At 37.1% G+C, this 19,493-nt stretch overlaps 1 protein-coding gene across 1 annotated transcript in view; it reads left to right on the top strand.

Moving 5' to 3' along the window:
• The window catches only part of MORC1 (MORC family CW-type zinc finger 1), a 151,708-nt gene that overhangs the window by 62,798 nt on the left and 69,417 nt on the right, over window positions 1-19,493 (top strand). Inside the window, 2 exon segments of the mRNA XM_027550561.1 lie at window positions 14,419-14,547; window positions 17,746-17,851. Coding sequence (XP_027406362.1) covers window positions 14,419-14,547; window positions 17,746-17,851 — 235 coding nt within the window.

Below are 19,493 nucleotides of genomic sequence, written 5' to 3'. Positions count from 1 at the left end.
AGTGGCTGACTTTATTTCTGGGGACTCTGAAATCACTGCAGATGGTGATTGCAGCCAGGAAATTAAAAGATGCTTACTCCTTGGAAGGAAAGTTATGACCAACCTGGATAGCATATTGAAAAGCAGAGACATTACTTTGCCAACAAAGATCCATCTAGTCAAGGCTATGGTTTTTCCAGTGGTCATGTATGGATGTGAGAGTTGGACTGTAAAGAAAGCTGAGCACTGAAGAATTGGTGCTTTTGAACTGTGGTGTTGGAGAAGACTCTTGAGAGTCCCTTGGACTGCAAGGAGATCCATCCAGTCCATCCTAAAGGAGATCAGTCCTGGGTGTTCATTGGAAGGACTGATGTTAAAGCTGAAACTCCCGTACTTTGGCCACCTGATGTGAAGAGCTGACTCATTTGAAAAGACCCTGATGCTGGAAAAGACTGAGGGCAGAAGGAGAAGGGGACGACAGAGGATGAGATGGCTGGATGGCATCACCAGCTCGATGGACATGGGTTTGGGTGGATTCTGGGAGTTGGTGATGGACAGGGAGGCCTGGCGTGCTGCAGTTCATGGGGTCGCAAAGAGTGGGACACGACTGAGTGACTGAACTGAACTGATTATGAAATACATAAACCCATCATCCAACCCTAACAATTATCAACTCCTCAGCAAACTGGTTTTATCCATACTTCCACCTAGTCCCCCACAACTGGAACGTGAAGGAAATTCCAGATACTTTATATCTGCATATATTTTAACATGTATTCTTAAAGAACTCTGTTTAAAAACATGACCACAATACAAATATGACATCTAAAAATCGTCAATACTTTTTTAATAGCATAAAAATATCCTGTCTCATGTTTACATTTTGAATTTTCTGTTATATTTCATAGTCCTCTATCCTGTCCTCATATTTCTCTTTATTGTTCCCTCTCTCTCTCTCTCTCTCTCTTTTTTTGGGCAATTTATTTGTAGGCAGAATTGGTTGTCTTACCGTTTTCACAGTTTAAATTTTTCTGACTGCATTACTGTGTGTAGTTTAACAGATTCTTTCATTCTGTTTATTTTATTTCTCTGTAAATTGGTAGAATCTAGCAGCTTGACCAAATTCAGGTGTGTTCTTTTGTGGCTGTTTTATCAAGATACTTCGTAGGTTGAAGAGTGTTCTATCAGGAGCCATAAATTGTTCTCTTTTAATAATATTAACAATTAGTGATCAAAACTCATATCCCTTAAGAGTCCCAAATTCTTGCATTCTAATTAAATCAATTTTCATTGCTTATTAACTAATACTTCTATAAAGAAGAACTTCTTTTATCAACCATTTGATTACCCATGTTTGTTGGGACCTTACTATTGACAGCAGCAACAGTAGAATTCTATACCACTAAAAAAATTGTGTTGGCTAAAAGCTTTATGTGAGAGGAATTGGAGAGAAAATATCAAAAAACATTATAGACATTTTTACTTTATTTTTATTGCATAAATATATATTCTGTTTAAAATTGTTACTTTGTGCCAGTTCCCAGAAAATAGCAGGATGGTTCAGGAGTTCAAAGCATTGACTTCTGTTTTTTAAAAAATATCACAGTCTTAGATTTTATCCATTACACTGCTTTCACTTGATAATTGAAATTATCACCATTGACAGCACTTAACACTTCTTTTTCTATCTGACTGCACTTGTATTGTTATCATGATAATGATATTTTTAACATCTACAAGGAAATTTCTTGCTAAAACATCTCAGAAGATCTCACCTATATTGCAAATAAAATATGAAAAAGCCAGCCCTTCTTTTGTCTAGAATTAAATACACTTTGAGTCTTACAGTTTGATTTTTCCCTGCCATACAAGAAGCAAAGCTTCAACACTCTTCATTATTCTGCGTGTGTGTGCTTTAGAAAAAAGAATAAGTTGTATCTAATGACTGAATTTAAGACAGCGAAATCAGAATTAAACAATTTAACATAAGTTGTGTTAACAACAAAGAATCTTTAGACTTTTGAGACCATTAAGTCACGGTGCTTTGTGTATGTCTAAGAAAACTAAGATTGTGGCATCCGGTCCCATCACTTCATGGCAAATAGATGGGGAAACAGTGGCTGACTTTGGTTTTTGGGCCTCCAAAACCACTGCAGATGGTGATTGCAGCCACAAAATTAAAAGGCACTTACTCCTTAGAAGGAAAGTTATGACCAACCAGGGCAGCATATTAAAAAGCAGAGACATTACTTTGTCAACAAAGGTCCATCTAGTCAAGGCTATGGTTTTTCCAGTAGTCATGTATGGATGTGAGAGTTGGACTATAAAGAAAGCTGAGTGCTGAAGAATTGATGCTTTTGAACTGTGGTGTTGGAGAAGACTCTTGAGAGTCCCTTGGACTGCAAGGAGATCCAACCAGTCCATTCTAAAGGAGATCAGTCCTGGGTGTTCATTGGAAGGACTGATGTTGAAGCTGAAACTCTAATACTTTGGCCACTTGATGTGAAGAGCTGACTCATTTGAAAAGGCTCTGATTCTGGGAAAGATTGAAGGCAGGAGGAGAAGGGGACGACAGAGGATGAGATTGTTAGATGGCATCACCAACTCAATGGAGATGAGTTTGAGTAAGCTCCGGGAGTTGGTGATGGACAGGGAGGTCTGGCGTGCTGTGGTTCATGGGGTCACAAAGAGTCGGACACAAATGAGTGACTGAACTGAACTGAAGTGAAGATAAAGAGAATCCTGGTAGAAAGAAAAATTATGCTAACCTAGGTGTTGGGGTGGTAGGCTGCAGTCCATGGGGTCGCTAAGAGTCAGACACGACTGAGCAACTTCACTTTCACTTTTCACTTTCATGCATTGGAGAAGGAAATGGAAACCCACTCCAGTGTTCTTGCCTGGAGAATCACAGGGATAGGGGAGCCTGGTGGGCTGCCGTCTGTGGGGTCCCACAGAGTCAGACATGACTGAAGTGACTTAGCAGCAGTAGCAGCAGGTATTGAGGAGACTTAGGTAGCTGACTAAGCTTTTACCCGTGATAACACAGAATGTTTTTTAATATATTTATATTATTATGTCTAATTTTGATTTCCATTCTTTATAAACAACAGGAAAAATTAGTGCATATATAGAAAAGCTATGAATGTGACTAAATAAAAATATAACCAAAAAAATGAAAGTTAAATTGTTTCTTTATAAGGAAGAACTCAGTAGAAACGTAACTTTCCTTAAGTTTGTTTTTGAAGATGTCCTCATAAGGCTTCCCTCCATCTTCCTGCACATATGGTGTGGTTCTGAACTGGGAGGAGTCACGAAGCCTAGGGGACCTTAGAGTGTGGCTTGGAATCCTTGAATCCCTGGCTACTGATGATTGTTGAAGACGGCGTTATGTCTTGTACATATATGTGCTACATTTTTTCAAATATAGCGATGTAGTTGTGAGTAGTAAGACATAAAATCACATAAAAGTATGATTGAATTCATGATTTATTTATTTATTTTGTCATCATGTATTTTCTCAAGTCAGGATGGTGGTGGTTCTAAAATCATTTTTTTCAGCTTAAGGAGATCTTCGTGGGAAGCAGCTAATATGGAATGAAAGGAAATGATGCTCCATTGTCAGGTGAAGTCATGACGTTACTGCAAAGTTGGACCAACTCTGCAGATTCCTGGAGTTTTGCTATGGAGCCTACTGTACCATCGACTGTACTGTACTGGGAGATGGACCCAACCACCTCAACCACATCCAGGAGCCAAGAGAAAGAAGGGCACTGGAAACATCTTTACCACTGCTGAAGACATCTCGCTTTATTTTCCTTCAATTCAAATCAAATCCTTTGGGAAGTGATCACATAGGGCCTCTCTCATCTCACATACACCACACACTTTCTAAGCCATCATGGCAGTTCTTCCTGATAAGTGGTAATTGGCCTCGAGATTTTATGGGCATCACTACCAGCTGATCAGAGTTGCTATGTTACTTGAAACCAGTTTCCTATCCCTAACCCAGAGATGCTATCAAGACCATAAATGATAAATGATCACACAAGGGATCAGCTTAACAAGGGTCTCATATCTGGCTTGGCTAAGAATTATAAAGATAAGGACAAACAGGACAGTATTCACCAGAGGAGAAAGTGTGATCTACAGTCCTCCAAGAATGGATGTGTAATTTCTATTTGAGATCTTTAATGTTCAGTTCAGTCGCTCAGTCGTGTCCGACTCTTGCAACCCCATGAACTGCAGTACCCCAGGCTTCCCTGTCCGTCGTGGACTCCAGGAGCTTACCCAAACTCATGTCCGTTGAGTTGGTGATGCCATCCAACCATCTCATCCTCTGTCGTCCCCTTCTCCTCCTGCCTTTAATCAGCATCAGGATCTTTTCCAGTGACTCAGTTCTTTGCATCAGGTGGCCAAAGTATTGGAGTTTCAGCTTCAGCATCACTCCCCAGGTTGGTAGGTGCCCAATATGCTACTGGAGAAGAGTGGAGAAATAACTCCAGAAAGAATGAAGAGACAGAGCCAAAGCAAAAACAACACCCAGTTGTGGATGGGACTGGTTTTGCAAGTAAAGTCTGATGCTGTAAAGAGCAATATTTCATAGGAACCTGGAATGTTAGGTCCATGAATCAAGGCAAATTGAAAGTGGTCAAACAGGAGATGGCAAGAGTTTACCTGGAGTTTACCCAAACTCATGTCCATTGAGTCAGTGATGCCATCCAACCATTTCCTTCTCTGTCATCCCCTTCTCCTCCTACCCTCAATCTTTCCCAGCATCAGGGCCTTTTCAAATGAGTCAGCTCTTCGCATCAGGTGGCCAAAGTATTGGAGTTTCAGCTTCAACATGAGTCCTTCCAATGAACACCCAGGACTTATCTCCTTTAGGATGGACTGGTTGGATCTCCTTGCAATCCAAGGGGCTCTCAAGAGTCTTCTCCAACACCCCAGTTCAAAAGCATCAATTCTTCGGCGCTCAGCTTTCTTTATAGTCCAACTCTCACATCCCTATATGACTACCGGAAAAACCATTGCCTTGACTAGACTGGGACCTGACTGTGCTCAGATCATGAAATCTTTAAAAGTAGAACATAAATATCTATTTAGATGCAGAACTACCTGAAGGCAGGGACCTCGTTTAAATACCATTGCCATCTTCAGATTTTCTTGGTGCTTTATTTTCATAAACTGTTTTAGGTTTTATTATTTGATTGGAAACATCAAATGTTGCTTTGGTAGTTTATTACTGAATTTTATTACTTTTTCACTTGGTCAATTGACTCCCTGGATATCATTGTACATTCTATGAATACATATGAAACGGACCTCTAAGAGGCTATTAGATTTCTTCCCCCTTTAAGAGGCAAAATCTATGTGAACTGCTCTTTTAGTTACTGGTTTTTGACAATTTTTTAGTAAGTTATTGCAGTAGTTTCCATTATTTTTTCCTGAAAAATTAATCAGATTAATTTAAACTTTGGGAATCTTCTGAATACAATACTCCATACCTAGCTAGCAGTAAATTAGGTTTTCACAGCTTGTCTCAGATACTTATCCTAGAAATTAGTAATTTAATTCTCTATGTGCATTAAACCCTGATTATTCCATTAGTTTAACAAGCTTGTTGATTATTCAAACAAAAGTCTCAAAATATATACTCCTCTACTTCCTGTTCACAAAAGTAAAATGGATTTTAAAATCAGAATACCTTGAGGATGTTAATATAATTATGAAATTAACAATTTTGGGGTTATCTACAAAGCATTCTCCATGAGTGTTAGTCACTCAGTCCTGTTTGACTCTTTGTGACCCCATGGACTGTAGCTTGCCAGGTTCCCCTGTCCATGGGATTTTCCAGGCAGAAATGCTGGGGTGGGTTGCCATTCTCTACTCCAAGGGATCTTCCTGACCCATGGATCAAACCTAGGTCTCCTACATTGCAGGCAGATTCTTTATCGCCTGAACCACAAGGGAAATAGCATTCTCTATAGGTGGGGGGGAAATATTTGAGACACAATATTTTGTTCTTAATTGACTTCTGGATCAAAGAGAAATTTTAAAAAACTTCTTTAATACACATTAACAAAATATGGTTTATTAAAACCTTTTGAGCTTCCCTGGTGGCTCAGATGATAAAGAATCTACCTGCAATCTCAGCTTCAATCCCTGGCTTAGAAAGGCCCCCTGGAGAAGGGAATGGCAACCCACTCCAGTATTCTTGCCTGGAGAATTCCATGGACAGAGGAGTCTGGTGGGCTACAGGCTATGGGTCACAAAGAGTTGGACATGACCTAACAACTCATACTTTCACTTTCATATTTCAAGGCCTACCTAATTTAATGAATTCTATTAATCATTTTACTCTTTCTTGCCAGACTAGGATAGACAATAATTTTTTTCCAGGTTTCTTGAGTATCATTGACAAAAAATTACATATGCTTAAAGTGAACAACACGGCTATTCACTACACATATACATTGTGAAATATTTACCACAGTCAAGTTAATTAAAACATCTTATCATCTCACTCAGTTACCATGTTGCTTATGTAGGTGTGAGAATGCTTCAGATTTACTCTCTTAGCACATTCAAGTATACAATACAGTATTATTTACTATAGTCACCATGCTGTACATTAGATCCTCAGAACTTATTGAGCTTATAAATGAAAGTTTGTACCCTTTGACTGACATCTCCCCATTATCTCTGGCCCACAGTTGCCAGCAACCATGATTCTACTTTCTGTTTTTATGAATTCAACTTTATTAGTAGTAGTATTGGATTCCACATGTAAATCATATTATATGTTTCTCTGTCTGGCTTATTTCACTTAGTATAATTCCCTAGAGTTTCATTCTTATAACAGATGGAGAATTCAACTCTTTTATGGCTAAATAATATTCTACTCTATCCTCCTTCTCTCTCACATACACACACATCCAGGCATACTTTCTTCAACCTTTCATCCATCATTGGACACTTAGGTTGCTTCCATATTTCCATATCTTGCCGGTACTGACTGATGTTGCAGTGAAGATGGGAGTGCAGATATCTCTTCAACATACTGTTATCATTTTCTTCAGATATATACCCAGAAGTGGTTTTCTGGATCATATAATAGCTACATTTTTTAATTTTTGAGGAATCTCCACACTGTTTTCAATAATGGTTGTACCAGTTTACATTCCTACCAAAAGTGTACAAGGATTCCTTTTTCTCCACATCCTCAAGAACACTATCACTTCTCTTTTTGACAATAGCCATCCTAATAGGTGTGACGTCATAAGGTACTGTGATTTTGATTTGCTTTCCCTGATTATTAGTGATGTTAAGCACCTTTTCACGTACCTGTTGGCCATTTGTGTGTCTTTTTCTTGGAAAACTGTCTATTTGGGTCTTCAGACCATTTTTCAATAAGAGGGTTGTTTTGTGTTTTTTTTTGCTATTCAATTATTTGAGTTATTTATATATTTTAGACTTTAATACCTTATCATATAAATTATTTGCATATATTTTCTCCCTTTCTGTATGTTGCTTTTTCTTTTTTTTTTTTGGAGTGTTTCCTTTGCTATACAAAAGCTTTGTAGTTTGATATACGCCCTCTTGTTTATTTTTTGTTCCACTATGCTTTTAGTGTTATATCAAAAACGACGACAACAAAATTCATTGCCCAGACCAATGTTAAAGAGCTTTTTGTATATTTTCTTCTAGGAACTTTATGGTTTCAGATCTTACCTTTAAATCATCAATTCATTTTGGGTTAATGTTTATGAGTGGTGTGAAATAGGGTCCAGCTTCATTCTTTTGTCTGTACATCCAATTTTCCCACCATTTATTAAACAGACTGAATGTGTATGTGTTCGTCGCTCAGTTGTGTCTGACTCTTTGTGACCGCATGGACTGTAGCCCGCCAGGCTCCTTTGTCCATGAGATTCTCCAGGCAGGAATACTGGAGTGGGTTGCCATTCCCTTCTCTATTTATTGAGGATTTTAGCATCTATGTTCACCAGTGATTCTAGACTGTATTTTTCTTTCCTTATAAAGCCCTTATCTGGTTTTGGAATCAGAGTAATGTGGACCTCATAAAAAGAGTTTGGAAATTTTCTTTCTTTAAAGAAGAAAAAATTTGGGGGAATATATTTTTGGAAAAGATTTATAGGCATTATTATTTTTATTATTATTATTATGTTTGGTAAAACTCACCACTGATGCCATCTGGTCCTGGGTTTTTCTTTGTTGGGAGATTTTTAATGACTGATTCAGTATCTTTACTCACTCTTGGTCTGTTCATATTTTCTATTTCCTCATGATTCAGTCTTGGTAGGTTGTATGTTTCTAGGAATTTACCCATTTCTTCTATGTTATATAATTTCTTGGAATATAATTTTTCATTGTAGTGTCTTAAGATCCTTTGTATTTCTGTGGTATCCACAGTAATGTCTCATTTTTAATTTCTGATCTTATTTATTTGAGTTTTCACTGTTATTCTTATCTAGTCTAATTAAGTGCTAATCTCTTAGTCATGTCCAACCCTTTGTGACCCCATGGGTTGTAGCCTGCCAGGCTCCCCTGTACATGTGATTGTCTAGGCAAGAATACTGGAGTGGGTTACCATTTCCTTCTCCAGGGGATCTTCCTGACCAGGAATCAAACCCAGATCTCCTGCATTGCAGGCAGATTCTTTACCATCTGAGCCACCAGGGAAATCCAAGTCTTGTTAAGGGTTTTACAATTTTGTTTATCTTTTCAAAAATGAGGCTCTTAGTTTGATTAATCTTTTCTATTGTTTTTTCTGTTCTCTATTTCATTTATTTCTTCTCTGATCTTTGCCATTTCTTTCCTTCTGCTAACTTGGGACTTAGTTCTTCTTTTTCTAGTTCATTGAGGTATTTAATATAATGTTATTGGTTATATCATTCTTGTTTATTTCTTAATGGAAGTGTTTATCACTATGTGTGGATTTATTCCTGGGCTTTCTGTCCTGTTCCATTGATCTATATTTCTGTTTTGGGGCCAGTACCATACTGTTTTGATGAATATAGCTTTGTAGTATAGCCTGAAGTCAGGGAGTCTGATTCCTCCAGTTCTGTTCTTTTTTTCCTCAAGATTCTTTCTGCTCTCCAGGCTCTTTTTCATTTCCATAAATAGTTTAAAATTACTTGTTCTAGTTCTGTGAAAAATGCCATTGGTAATTTGATAGGGATTGCATTGAATCTACAAATCACCTTGGGTAGAATGGTTATTTTAACAATGTTTATTCTTCCAGTCCAAGAACACAGTATATCTTTCCATTTGTTTGTGTCATTTTTGGTTTCTTTCATCAGTGTCTTATAGTTTCCAGGGTATAGGTCTTTTGCCTCTTTGGTAGATTTATTCCTATGTATTTCATTCTTTTTGATGCAGTAGTAAATGGGATTGTTTTGTTAATTTTACTTCAATATATTTAAAATTGCCCTTTTGATTTCTTCTCTGAGTCATTGGTTTTTCAGTAGTCTGATGTTTAATTTCCACATATTTGTGAATTTTCCAGCTTTCTTCCACTTGTTGATTTTAGTGTTATACCATTATGGTCAGAAAAGATACTTGATACAATTCAGTCCTTGTAAATTTGTTAAGACTTGTTTTGTGACCTAATATATGATCTGTCTTGGAAAATATTCCAGGTGCATTTAAGAAGAATGTGAATTTTATTGCTTTTGGATGAAATATTATATTTTCTAATTTGGGTCCATTTTATATTTAATGTATTTAATGTCCATTTTTCCTTATAATTTTCTCTCTGGATGGTCTTTCCATTGTTAAAACAAGGGTATTGCAGTCCCCTGCTATTATTGCTTTGCTCTCTATTTCTACCTTTACGTCTGTTAATATTTGCTTAATATATTTAGGTGCTCTGACAGTGAGTGTATGTATTTACATGATGTTAATAGCCTCTTGGTGAATCAGCTTCTTTATCATTAAATAATAATCTTCTTTTCTCCTCCAACATACTTAAAGTATGTTTTGGATATAGCTACCCACTCTCTTGATTTTCATTTACATGGTATGTTTTTTTCCATCCTTTCACTTTGAACCTATGTATATCCTTAAAACTGATGTGAGTGTTTTATAGACAGCATATAGTTGGGTCTTGGTATTTATCTATTCAGTCACTTTACATCTTTTGGTTAGAGAATGTAATCCATTTATATTTAAGATAATTATTGATAAAGACTTACTATTGCCATCTTATCAGTTGTTTTCTGGCTTTTTTGTAGTTTGTTTCTTTTCGGTTGGTCTCTTCCTTTGTGATATGATAATTTCCTGTAGTGCTATGCTTTGACTCCTTTCTCTTTCTCTTTTGTACATCTGCTATAGATTTCTGCTTTGTGGTTATGAAACTATAAGTATAAAACATGTTATACTTATAACAGTCTGTTTTAAGTTTACAACAACTTAACTTCAGTCACATAGAAAAACCTTCTTACTCCCTCCCCCTACAAGCATTTTATGTTCTCTACTTTGCCAACAAAGGTCCGTCTAGTCAAAGCTATGGTTTTTCCAGTAGTCATGTATGGATGTGAGAATTGAGCTATAAAGAAAGCCGAGTGCCGAAGAATTGATGCCTTGGAACTATGGTGTTGGAGAAGACTTTTGAGAGTCCCTTGGACTGCAAGGAAATCCAACCAGTCCATCCTAAAGGAGATCAGTCCTGGGTGTTCATTGGAAGGACTCATGTTGAAGCTGAAACTTTAATACTTTGGCCACCTGATGTGAAGAGCTGACTCATTTGAAAAGACCCTGATGCTGGGAAAGATTGAAGGCAGGAGGAGAAGGGGACGACAGAGGATGAGATGGTTGGATGGCATCACTGACTCAACAGACATGAGTTTGAGTAAGCTTTGGGAGTTGGTGATAGATAGGGAAGCCTGGCATGCTGCAGTCCAGGGTGTCACAAGGAGTTGGACATGACTGAGTGACTGAACTGACTTACTGATTTCACAGGTTACGTATTTTAATATTGTGTTCATTTATAAATTATTGTAGCTATGGTTGTTTTTTGAACTTTGTCTTTTAACCTTCATATTAATATTAGAGTTAAGTGACTTACGTACAATCATTACAGAATTAGAATATTATGAATTTGACTGTATACTTACCCTTACCAGTGAGCTTTGTATTTTCAAATTTTTAAGTTACTAGTTTCCTTTCATTTCAGCTTGAAGAATTTCCTATAGCATTTCTTGTAAGGCAGATCTAGTAATGAACCTCCTCAATTTTGTTTGTTTTGGAAATACTTTATCTCTACCTCATTTCTGAAAGACAGCTTCAATAGTGGTAATGTATTCTTGGTTGGCAGGTTATTGTTTCTCCTTTTGCTGCTTTGATTATATCATACCACTCTCTCCTCATCTATAAGGTTTCTGCTTAAAATCCACTGATGGTTTATTTTTTGTATGGGAGAAAAATTTTTCCCCCTCAGGATAGTTGTATAAATCTCTGTAGACTGAGTAACACATGAAAAAATTTTTTTGTGTGTGGTATGTTTCCTCCCATGGCCATTTCTTTAGCCAACTTACCTTGCTGAAGCATCTACATAATCTTCAGGGTTCATTCAATGGAAATTTGTTTTATTGACACATTAGAAATTGTGCACATTGGCATAGCTTCTGTCTGATGGGGAAAAAAGTCAAGATTGCATTGGCCATTAGGGAAACCATTTCTGATTCCCAGATTGAATATAGCTGGTTGTTTCTTTTGTCCTGATACTGACTTCAAATGGCATATCTTCTGTCAGTCCTGGTCATTAGATTAGGCTACTGAATGTTCTCGTGCCTTTGATAGCCAGTAATTCTTTAGAATTATTCAGTATTATAAGTAAATATTAAGCTCTGCGTGTCAGCTAGTGAAAACAAGATCCTAAACACATCCATTATCTTTAAGAATTTCACTTTTTAGAGGGAAAATAGGCATAAAGTGAACTGAAATATAATGTTCAGTTATAAGTGTTGTATAATAATAAGCATTGTAAGAGTGATATGATCACAAAGCAGGTATCACCCACCCTCAAGAGGCATGTGCTTGTGTTTCTAACATCCTAGTAGTTTTCCAGCTCTTAAGATGTTTATATCGGGCTTAACAGTTGATACTTGTTTTATAAGTTTGCTGGGTTGGGTTAGCTGTGATTAGTTAATATTTTCAGGGAAAGACATTATTTCACTTTGATTTTATCCTAAAGAACACATTAAAGAGCTATTTTGTTAGAATGGCAGCAAAACTTTTTGTGGATTTATTAGGTACAGGGTGCAGTACCTAATAAACACAGTTCCTTTTTTGAGAAGGTGAGGTGTTCTTGGGGAAGTAACATTTAAAGAAAGAACAAATATGATACAGCAGCAACATAAGTTTCTGCACAGCACTATATTTTTTAATGCACCTTAATATTTATTATTAGTGATGACCATGTAAGGCAAGTTAGAGTAGACACTCATTTTATGGATAAGAAACTTTACTAGCTTCCCACAATTACACAATAAGTGTGTGGTAGAGACAGCACTCAAAGTTAATCTATAGCTCTGTGTGCCTTAACATAGCAAAAATTGAGTAGTTCTTGTGGAAATCAGAGAACAAGATCTCACGAGTCCTGTCCAGACACCAAAGATTAAATCAGGTTCTGGTGTACAGTGAAAGGGTAAAGTCTGGGCTGGGCCAAAACCACACGCTGAGCAAAAAGCAGAAAACTGAAAGTCTGAGTTGAGAAAGGCCAAGGAAGCAGAATACAAAGGGACATTTAGACAAGAACTAGTAGAGATTTTGTGAAGAGACAAGGTAGGAGACCAGGGAATTTTCGGGGCAGTTGTCAACCCATCCAACTGCAAAGCACCTTTTCAAGACCGAGTCCCTTCCCTGCTGGTCTTAAAGGCACATAACATTCTGAACCTAAATCTTAACAGGCATAGGAAAGTGTAAAGGTATTTATTGGTTTTTGCTTGGATTACTTGGTCATATATTAAGGTTGATATAAGGCTGGCCCTATTTTATATATTTTATTTCTAAGGTATATATTTTAGAACCTTACTTTTTGAACCTTATACTTTGATGAAATGTTCTGTGTCTTCCACATTTTAAGTACTCAGTAGCTACATGTGGCCAGTTGATTACCATATTGGACAGAATGTTAAATTTGGATTCTTATTCAAAAAAGTATTTTTAAAGTAATAAATGCACATGTAAAAAATACTCAAGTGTTCAGAAAGTAAAAAATGAAAATTCAAAGTACCTTTCCCTGCCTTCCTCTCTCTCTCTATCCTTTTCCAAGTGGTATCCACTATTAAAACTTTCTTTTGTATCCTTTTAGGAAAAGAAAAGCATGGTTATCAGCATTTTATATGTATACTCTTTTTTTACATTATAAAAGTTGATTATACTAGATTTGCTGTTTTACATTCTTTTAAAAAATTATTAAAACTCTGTCTTGGAGGTGTTGACACAATAATATATTTAGCTCTAACTTTTTAATTTAAAGGTTGCCTAGTGTCCCCTTGTTTGAAAATGGGATTTATCAGTTCCCTAAGAATCCACCTGCCAATGCAGGAGCCATGAGCTCGATCCCTGGTCAAAAAGATCCCTGGAGAAGGAAATGGCAACCCACTGCAGTATTCTTGCCTGGGAAATCCCATGGACAGAGAAGCCTGGCGGGCTACATAAAAGAGTTGGGCACAACTTAGTGACTAAACAACAGTTCTAGGCTTTTACTTTGTTTCCAGGGGGTTTTTGTTTTGTTTTCCTATTCATACAGTGCTCTCATATATACGGCTATTGTGCTGTTAAGTTTTGTAGGGAAGATTCCTAACAGTTCTATTGCTGGATCAATGGATAAGAACACAGCCTCTTAAGGAGGATGCCTGAAAGACCTCCATGACAAGTGCTGTTTCTAAACAAGGAAGCAGTTTAGAATCTGGGGCAAGGGTAGGGCATAAACAATAGAGCCTGAAAGAAAAGGGAGCCAGAGATAAAATAGAAACTGGCTGTGAAACAAGATGATAAATATTTGTACCACTAGTCTTAAGGGTGACTTTTTAATCAGCACAGTCCCTCCTAGGAGTATTTAAGAAAAAAGTTTTAAATGTCAGTGTATTTTATTATAACAATAAAAGTATAGATATATTTTTATAACTATAATTGTGGTTTTATTATAAATACAATGCATATCTATTGTATATAGTTTGGAAAAATGCAAGAAAGTGTAAAGTAGAAAACCAATTTCATCCATACTCAAGGAAAACCAGTGTTAAACCGTAATCACTTGTTTCTATATGTTATTAGTTTTTACATATTTGAAATCATATTATATGTACATGTGTTTATATTCAAATTTCCCTTTACTTACCATCTTGATCTTATTAGTTTTACTTTCTTTCATTATTTTCTTCCTGCTTTTTTTTTTAATTTCTTTTTTCCTAGGTAACAGAAATCTAACATTATTTTGGAATGAATTTGGATACCCAGATAATAAGGACATGGAAAAATCTTCAGATTCTGTTCAGTATCAAAGAAGACAAGCCATGGCCATCCCATGCATGATTCAGTGTGGTGAGTGTTAAATTCCATTCAAGTTAGCAAACTTTTCAGATCAGATCAGATCAGTCGCTCAGTCGTGTCCGACTCTTTGCGACCCCATGAATTGCAGCACGCCAGGCCTCCCTGTCCATCACCAACTCCCGGAGTTCACTCAGACTCATGTCCATCGAGTCAGTGATGCCATCCAGCCATCTCATCCTCTGGCGTCCCCTTCTCCTCCTGCCCCCAATCCCTCCCAGCATCAGAGTCTTTTCCAATGAGTCAACTCTTCGCATGAGGTGGCCAAAGTACTGGAGTTTCAGCTTTAGCATCATTCCCTCCAAAGAAATCCCAGGGCTGATCTCCTTCAGAATGGACTGGTTGGATCTCCTTGCAGTCCAAGGGACTCTCAAGAGTCTTCTCCAACACCACAGTTCAAAAGCATCAATTGTTCGGCACTCAGCCTTCTTCACAGTCCAACTCTCACATCCATACATGACCACAGGAAAAACCATAGCCTTGACTAGACGAACCTTTGTTGGCAAAGTAATGTCTCTGCTTTTGAATATGCTATCTAGGTTTTAGTAAGAGCCTAATATTGCAAGCCTAATATTATCACTGTGTTAAAAAAGAAATAAGGAAGACAAAGATGAAGTAAGACAGAGTTTTTGCTTTCTAAGAGATTAGGGTCTAGGAGAAAGGTTAAGATGAGTATGAAAGTAATTGTAATAGAGGTGAAAATAATGTAAATGATGTCAAAGAGACCCACAGTTCTTTGAGGTTTCAAAGAAGGAAGAGAGAAAATTGAAGCAAGGCTTCATGACAAGGTAGCCTTTGCCTTGGTCTTTCAAGTCAGTTTTTGAAAGCAGAGGTATAGTTGGAAATATGTGTTAATATATAGTGTGCCATTCAGCTAATATTATTGTGGTGAATAATAGAAACAGTCATTTTCCTATTTTTAATACTTAACACTGTGTTAAATTAATAGTAGATACTTAGCAGTTGACTACTAAGTGAATCAATAATGAGTAAATAATAATAGATAAAATTATTAGATTGTGTAAACATGTTCAGTAGCCTTGAATGCCAGGATAAGGAGTTTTAATTTTAATAAGCAATGGAGAAGCATTGGAAGTTTTTCAAAAGGAGAGAATATCACTGAAGCATTGAACGCTTATTATGGGTCTTCACTGTCTGTAGGGAATCTGCCATCCAGTGGGAGAAGCAGTCAAGCAAACAAAAAAAAAAAATCACACTGTAGTTCCTTACACAGGGCCAAGGGAACCCCTTGGACATGAATTTGAGCAAGGTGTGGGAAAAGGAAGGACAAGGGAGCCTGGCATGCTGCAATTCATGGGATCTCAAAGAGTCGGACATGAGTTAGTGACAGAAGAACAGCAAGGGAACACCTCCCCAACCTTGAGCCTGGGGTGTTCCAAACAGGACCTGGCTGGATAGATGTCACTTGTAGTAAGGTTGCTCTGGCAGCTCAGTGCAAGATGATTTGGAGAAGGCCTAAAGCAAAGGTTAGGGTCATACCTCTGCAGACAAGACTTCTGGTACGATCCAGGATCCAGGTGAGGAATTACACAGATCTGAATAAAGATATGGCAGTGAGATTTAAGAGGAACACACACGACAGGCACTTAGAAGGTATAATTGAGAAAACTGATGACTGTATGCAACAACCTATTGGATGATAATATCACTGGTTAAAAATGACTGTGTGTATTTGATATGTGCAACTTATTGCCAGAATCCAATTTCTAGTACCTGAAAGCTATGTGAAATTGGGCAAATTTCTTAACTTCTCTAAGCTTCGATTTTCTTTTTTATAAATTGCAGTTAGTATTTGTAGTTACATTATGCAGTTTTGTGAAAATACAATTAATTAACACATGTAAATTTTATTCAGTGCTTAGGATAGTGTATTATGGTTCTCCTGAGAAAGAGAAGCAACAGGATAGATAGATTTATGGATGGATGGATAGATAGATATTAATCATAGGGAATTGGCTCAGATGTTTGAGGAGGCTGACAAGTCCCACGATCTTAGTCAGCAAGGTAAAAACCTGGGGGAGCCATTGTTTTAATTCCAGAGCTTTAAGGCCTGAGAACCAGGAGGCCTGATAACATAGTTCCAATCTAAATATTGACAGATTTGATACCCAAGAAGAGCTGATGCTTAGTTCTAGTTTGGAGACAGGAAAAACTGATGTCTTGGTTCAAGACAGAAAGAACTGTCTCTTATTTGCAAGAGGGTCAACTTTTTCCCCCCTATTCAGGCCTTCAACTGATTTGTTGAGGCCCATCATATTAGGAAAGATAATTTGCTTTATTCATTCTACCAACTCAAATGTTAATCTAATCCAAAGCACAGACACAGTCAGAATAATGTTTGACCAAATATCCAGGTACCCAGTGGCCCTGTCAAATTGACACATAAAATTAACCATTACAAATGGCTACTAATGTTGTCTTTTTAATCATTATTATTATATCTTATAAGCCTCAAGAACCCCTTTTGGTAGGTAGTGAAATTCATATTCTTAACCACTGTGCAGACTGCCTCCATTTTAGATAAACAGAGAGAAAGAAGTATTTACCCAAGAGCTACTAACAAAGGGTGTAGAGGGGATTCAGGATTCAAGTGAGGAGTAGCCTGAAGAGACTGGAGTGCCTGAAAACGAGGAGAGACTGAAAGGGGGAAAGAGACAAAGAAGTCAAGAACTGTAGACTGGAGAGCAGAGTAAGAGCTATAAGAAATGCAGAACAAGGAACTGTGTAAATGGTAGAATTTGATTTTCCTTCTTATCTTAGTCATGTGGTTGGAGATGGACGGTGGTATTGGCAGATAAATAGTGGGTCAGAAAAAATGGAAGAGTCAGTCTTGATGCCTTCCTGTGGTTTAAGAAAAGGTGAAGAGGGACCTATTACTTCATATTCTTTTGGCTGGAACCAGCAGAAACCAACTGGAAAAAACTTAAGCAATGATGGCAATAATAATAATAATGGCAGCAATGATAATACTTATTGATGGTGTTCTAGGTAGCTCAGAATCCTGGACTATTTGTGCCATCAAATATAATGGTATATGGTCAAGAATTCACTTGTCTTTGGACTGAAAGATAGCTTCATACTTTCGGTATATGCAGCCTGACATCTTACTATGGTAGATTCACCTCTGATTGTGGTCTTTCTTGTATGTGGTTTTTGTTTTGATGATTTTAGATCTTTGCCTTAAGTGGAGAGTCTTGCCTCCTTCTACTAATTATCAGGAAAAAGAATTCTTTGACATCTGGATTTGTGCTAATAACCCTAATCTCTCGGAAAACAGGTAGTTTTTGATAGTTTTCTAAAATTCTTATCCATTTTTAATTCCTATAATTTATATGTATGAAGCTGAAAAATGTCATCCCTTAGCAGCTGTCATCCCTTCTAACTCTTTCTAGCCTATTGCCACTTCTGGAAGGATATTTCATTAGTGCTCTTTTCCATCAAGTTAAAAGACACTTGGGTGTAAGTTTTTGTTAATGTTGGGTGTGCAGCTCTGCACTTCCACTGATGGAAAACCTTACCTCCGTGTTTAAGAGTTCTGCCTTCCAGTTCATTTTCACGCAATGTACAATCTTATAGTGCATGAGTCTTATCTAGATACTTAAGTGTTAGACCATGTGCTTTTTCTGTTTAAGTCATATATTGATTTCATTGCTTTGTGCTTTTGGAGGAAGAACTTCAGACTAAAACAGGAAAAAGGTCAATTAAATATTGATGGATGTCAACATTATTGCACACCCTTTTTGACTTACTTCTTTTCCTTGTGGGCTAAAGAGTTAATATGCCCCTTTAACAGAGGCACCCTTAAGTGAAGCATCACTTTTCCATGGAGTTTATTCTAAGTTCTTTGACCTGGATGAGTGGATCGATATTGCTAATATAGACATTAGGGTAATAATTCGTGTTTATTTTTATCCAGCCCTGAAAAAAAAAGAGTAACTGAAAAAAAAAATAAGAAGGAATAAAACATTTAGAAACTGCTACTAAAACCTCTTCAACCTGGAGTCTTCAAGTTAATCATATTTAGAGATTAATGAAAAATGTCATAGGTGATGGGGCTCTTAGATTTCACATGGCCCAAGGGGTTTTTCAGTCTCCCTTTCTTGGATTGCAGCAGAACCTTTTTTTTTTTTTAATCCCCAAATAAAATTTGTCTCTGACCTCAGGTATATAAAACAGATAAAAACAGAACTGTCCTGATTGAATTGGAGGCTGAGAATCTTGGGGCCAGAGGTATCTACTTCTCATTTCTGTCTCCAGCTCTCTGTAAAAAGCCTACAGCCCCAGGGAGCATGATTATAAAATACTGATCTAGACTCACTTCTTCATTTAAGAGAAGTGAAAATTGAAGCCCAAACAGGGGTTGAGAAGACTATTTATGAAGCTGCTGGCCTTGATCTTCTGACTGCCAACCTGATTCTAGTCCTAACCTGTAACTTGACTATCTCCCAAATAGGAACACAGTAGTGGCTCAGTTTCGATATTAAGAATAGTCTGATGGATAGTGTCTTAATTATTACTGTCATTATTTTCACCCATTTGTTGTTTAAAATAAGTTGTTTTTTTTGTTTTTGTTTTTGTTTTGTTTTTTAAATTTCTCTGTGGAAAGACTTGTGCTTGGAAATGTAAATAAAATTGGTGCCATCCCTCAACTGTCCAAAAAAAAAAAAAAAAAGTGGTAATATTGATCACTTTCTGTGAGCTCAAAACTTTCATAGAGTGTGGGATAGTGTTTAAAGTTCAGACTCTGGAGCCAGACTACCTAGGTTTGACTCATGGCTCCTTTAGCCTGTGAAGCCTTGGACAAATGATAAAACCTCTCTATAACTCATCTTCCCATCACATAGAATAGAGTGCAATAATAGTACCCTCTGCACCTTTTCTAGGTCCAGCTGAATCCCTTTTTAAGGACAGTCTTAAGT

The sequence above is a fragment of the Bos indicus x Bos taurus genome, chromosome 1 (assembly GCF_003369695.1).
Source record: "Bos indicus x Bos taurus breed Angus x Brahman F1 hybrid chromosome 1, Bos_hybrid_MaternalHap_v2.0, whole genome shotgun sequence".
In the NCBI taxonomy this organism is placed as follows: Eukaryota; Metazoa; Chordata; class Mammalia; order Artiodactyla; family Bovidae; genus Bos; species Bos indicus x Bos taurus.
This window is presented reverse-complemented; position numbering and strand designations above follow the sequence as displayed.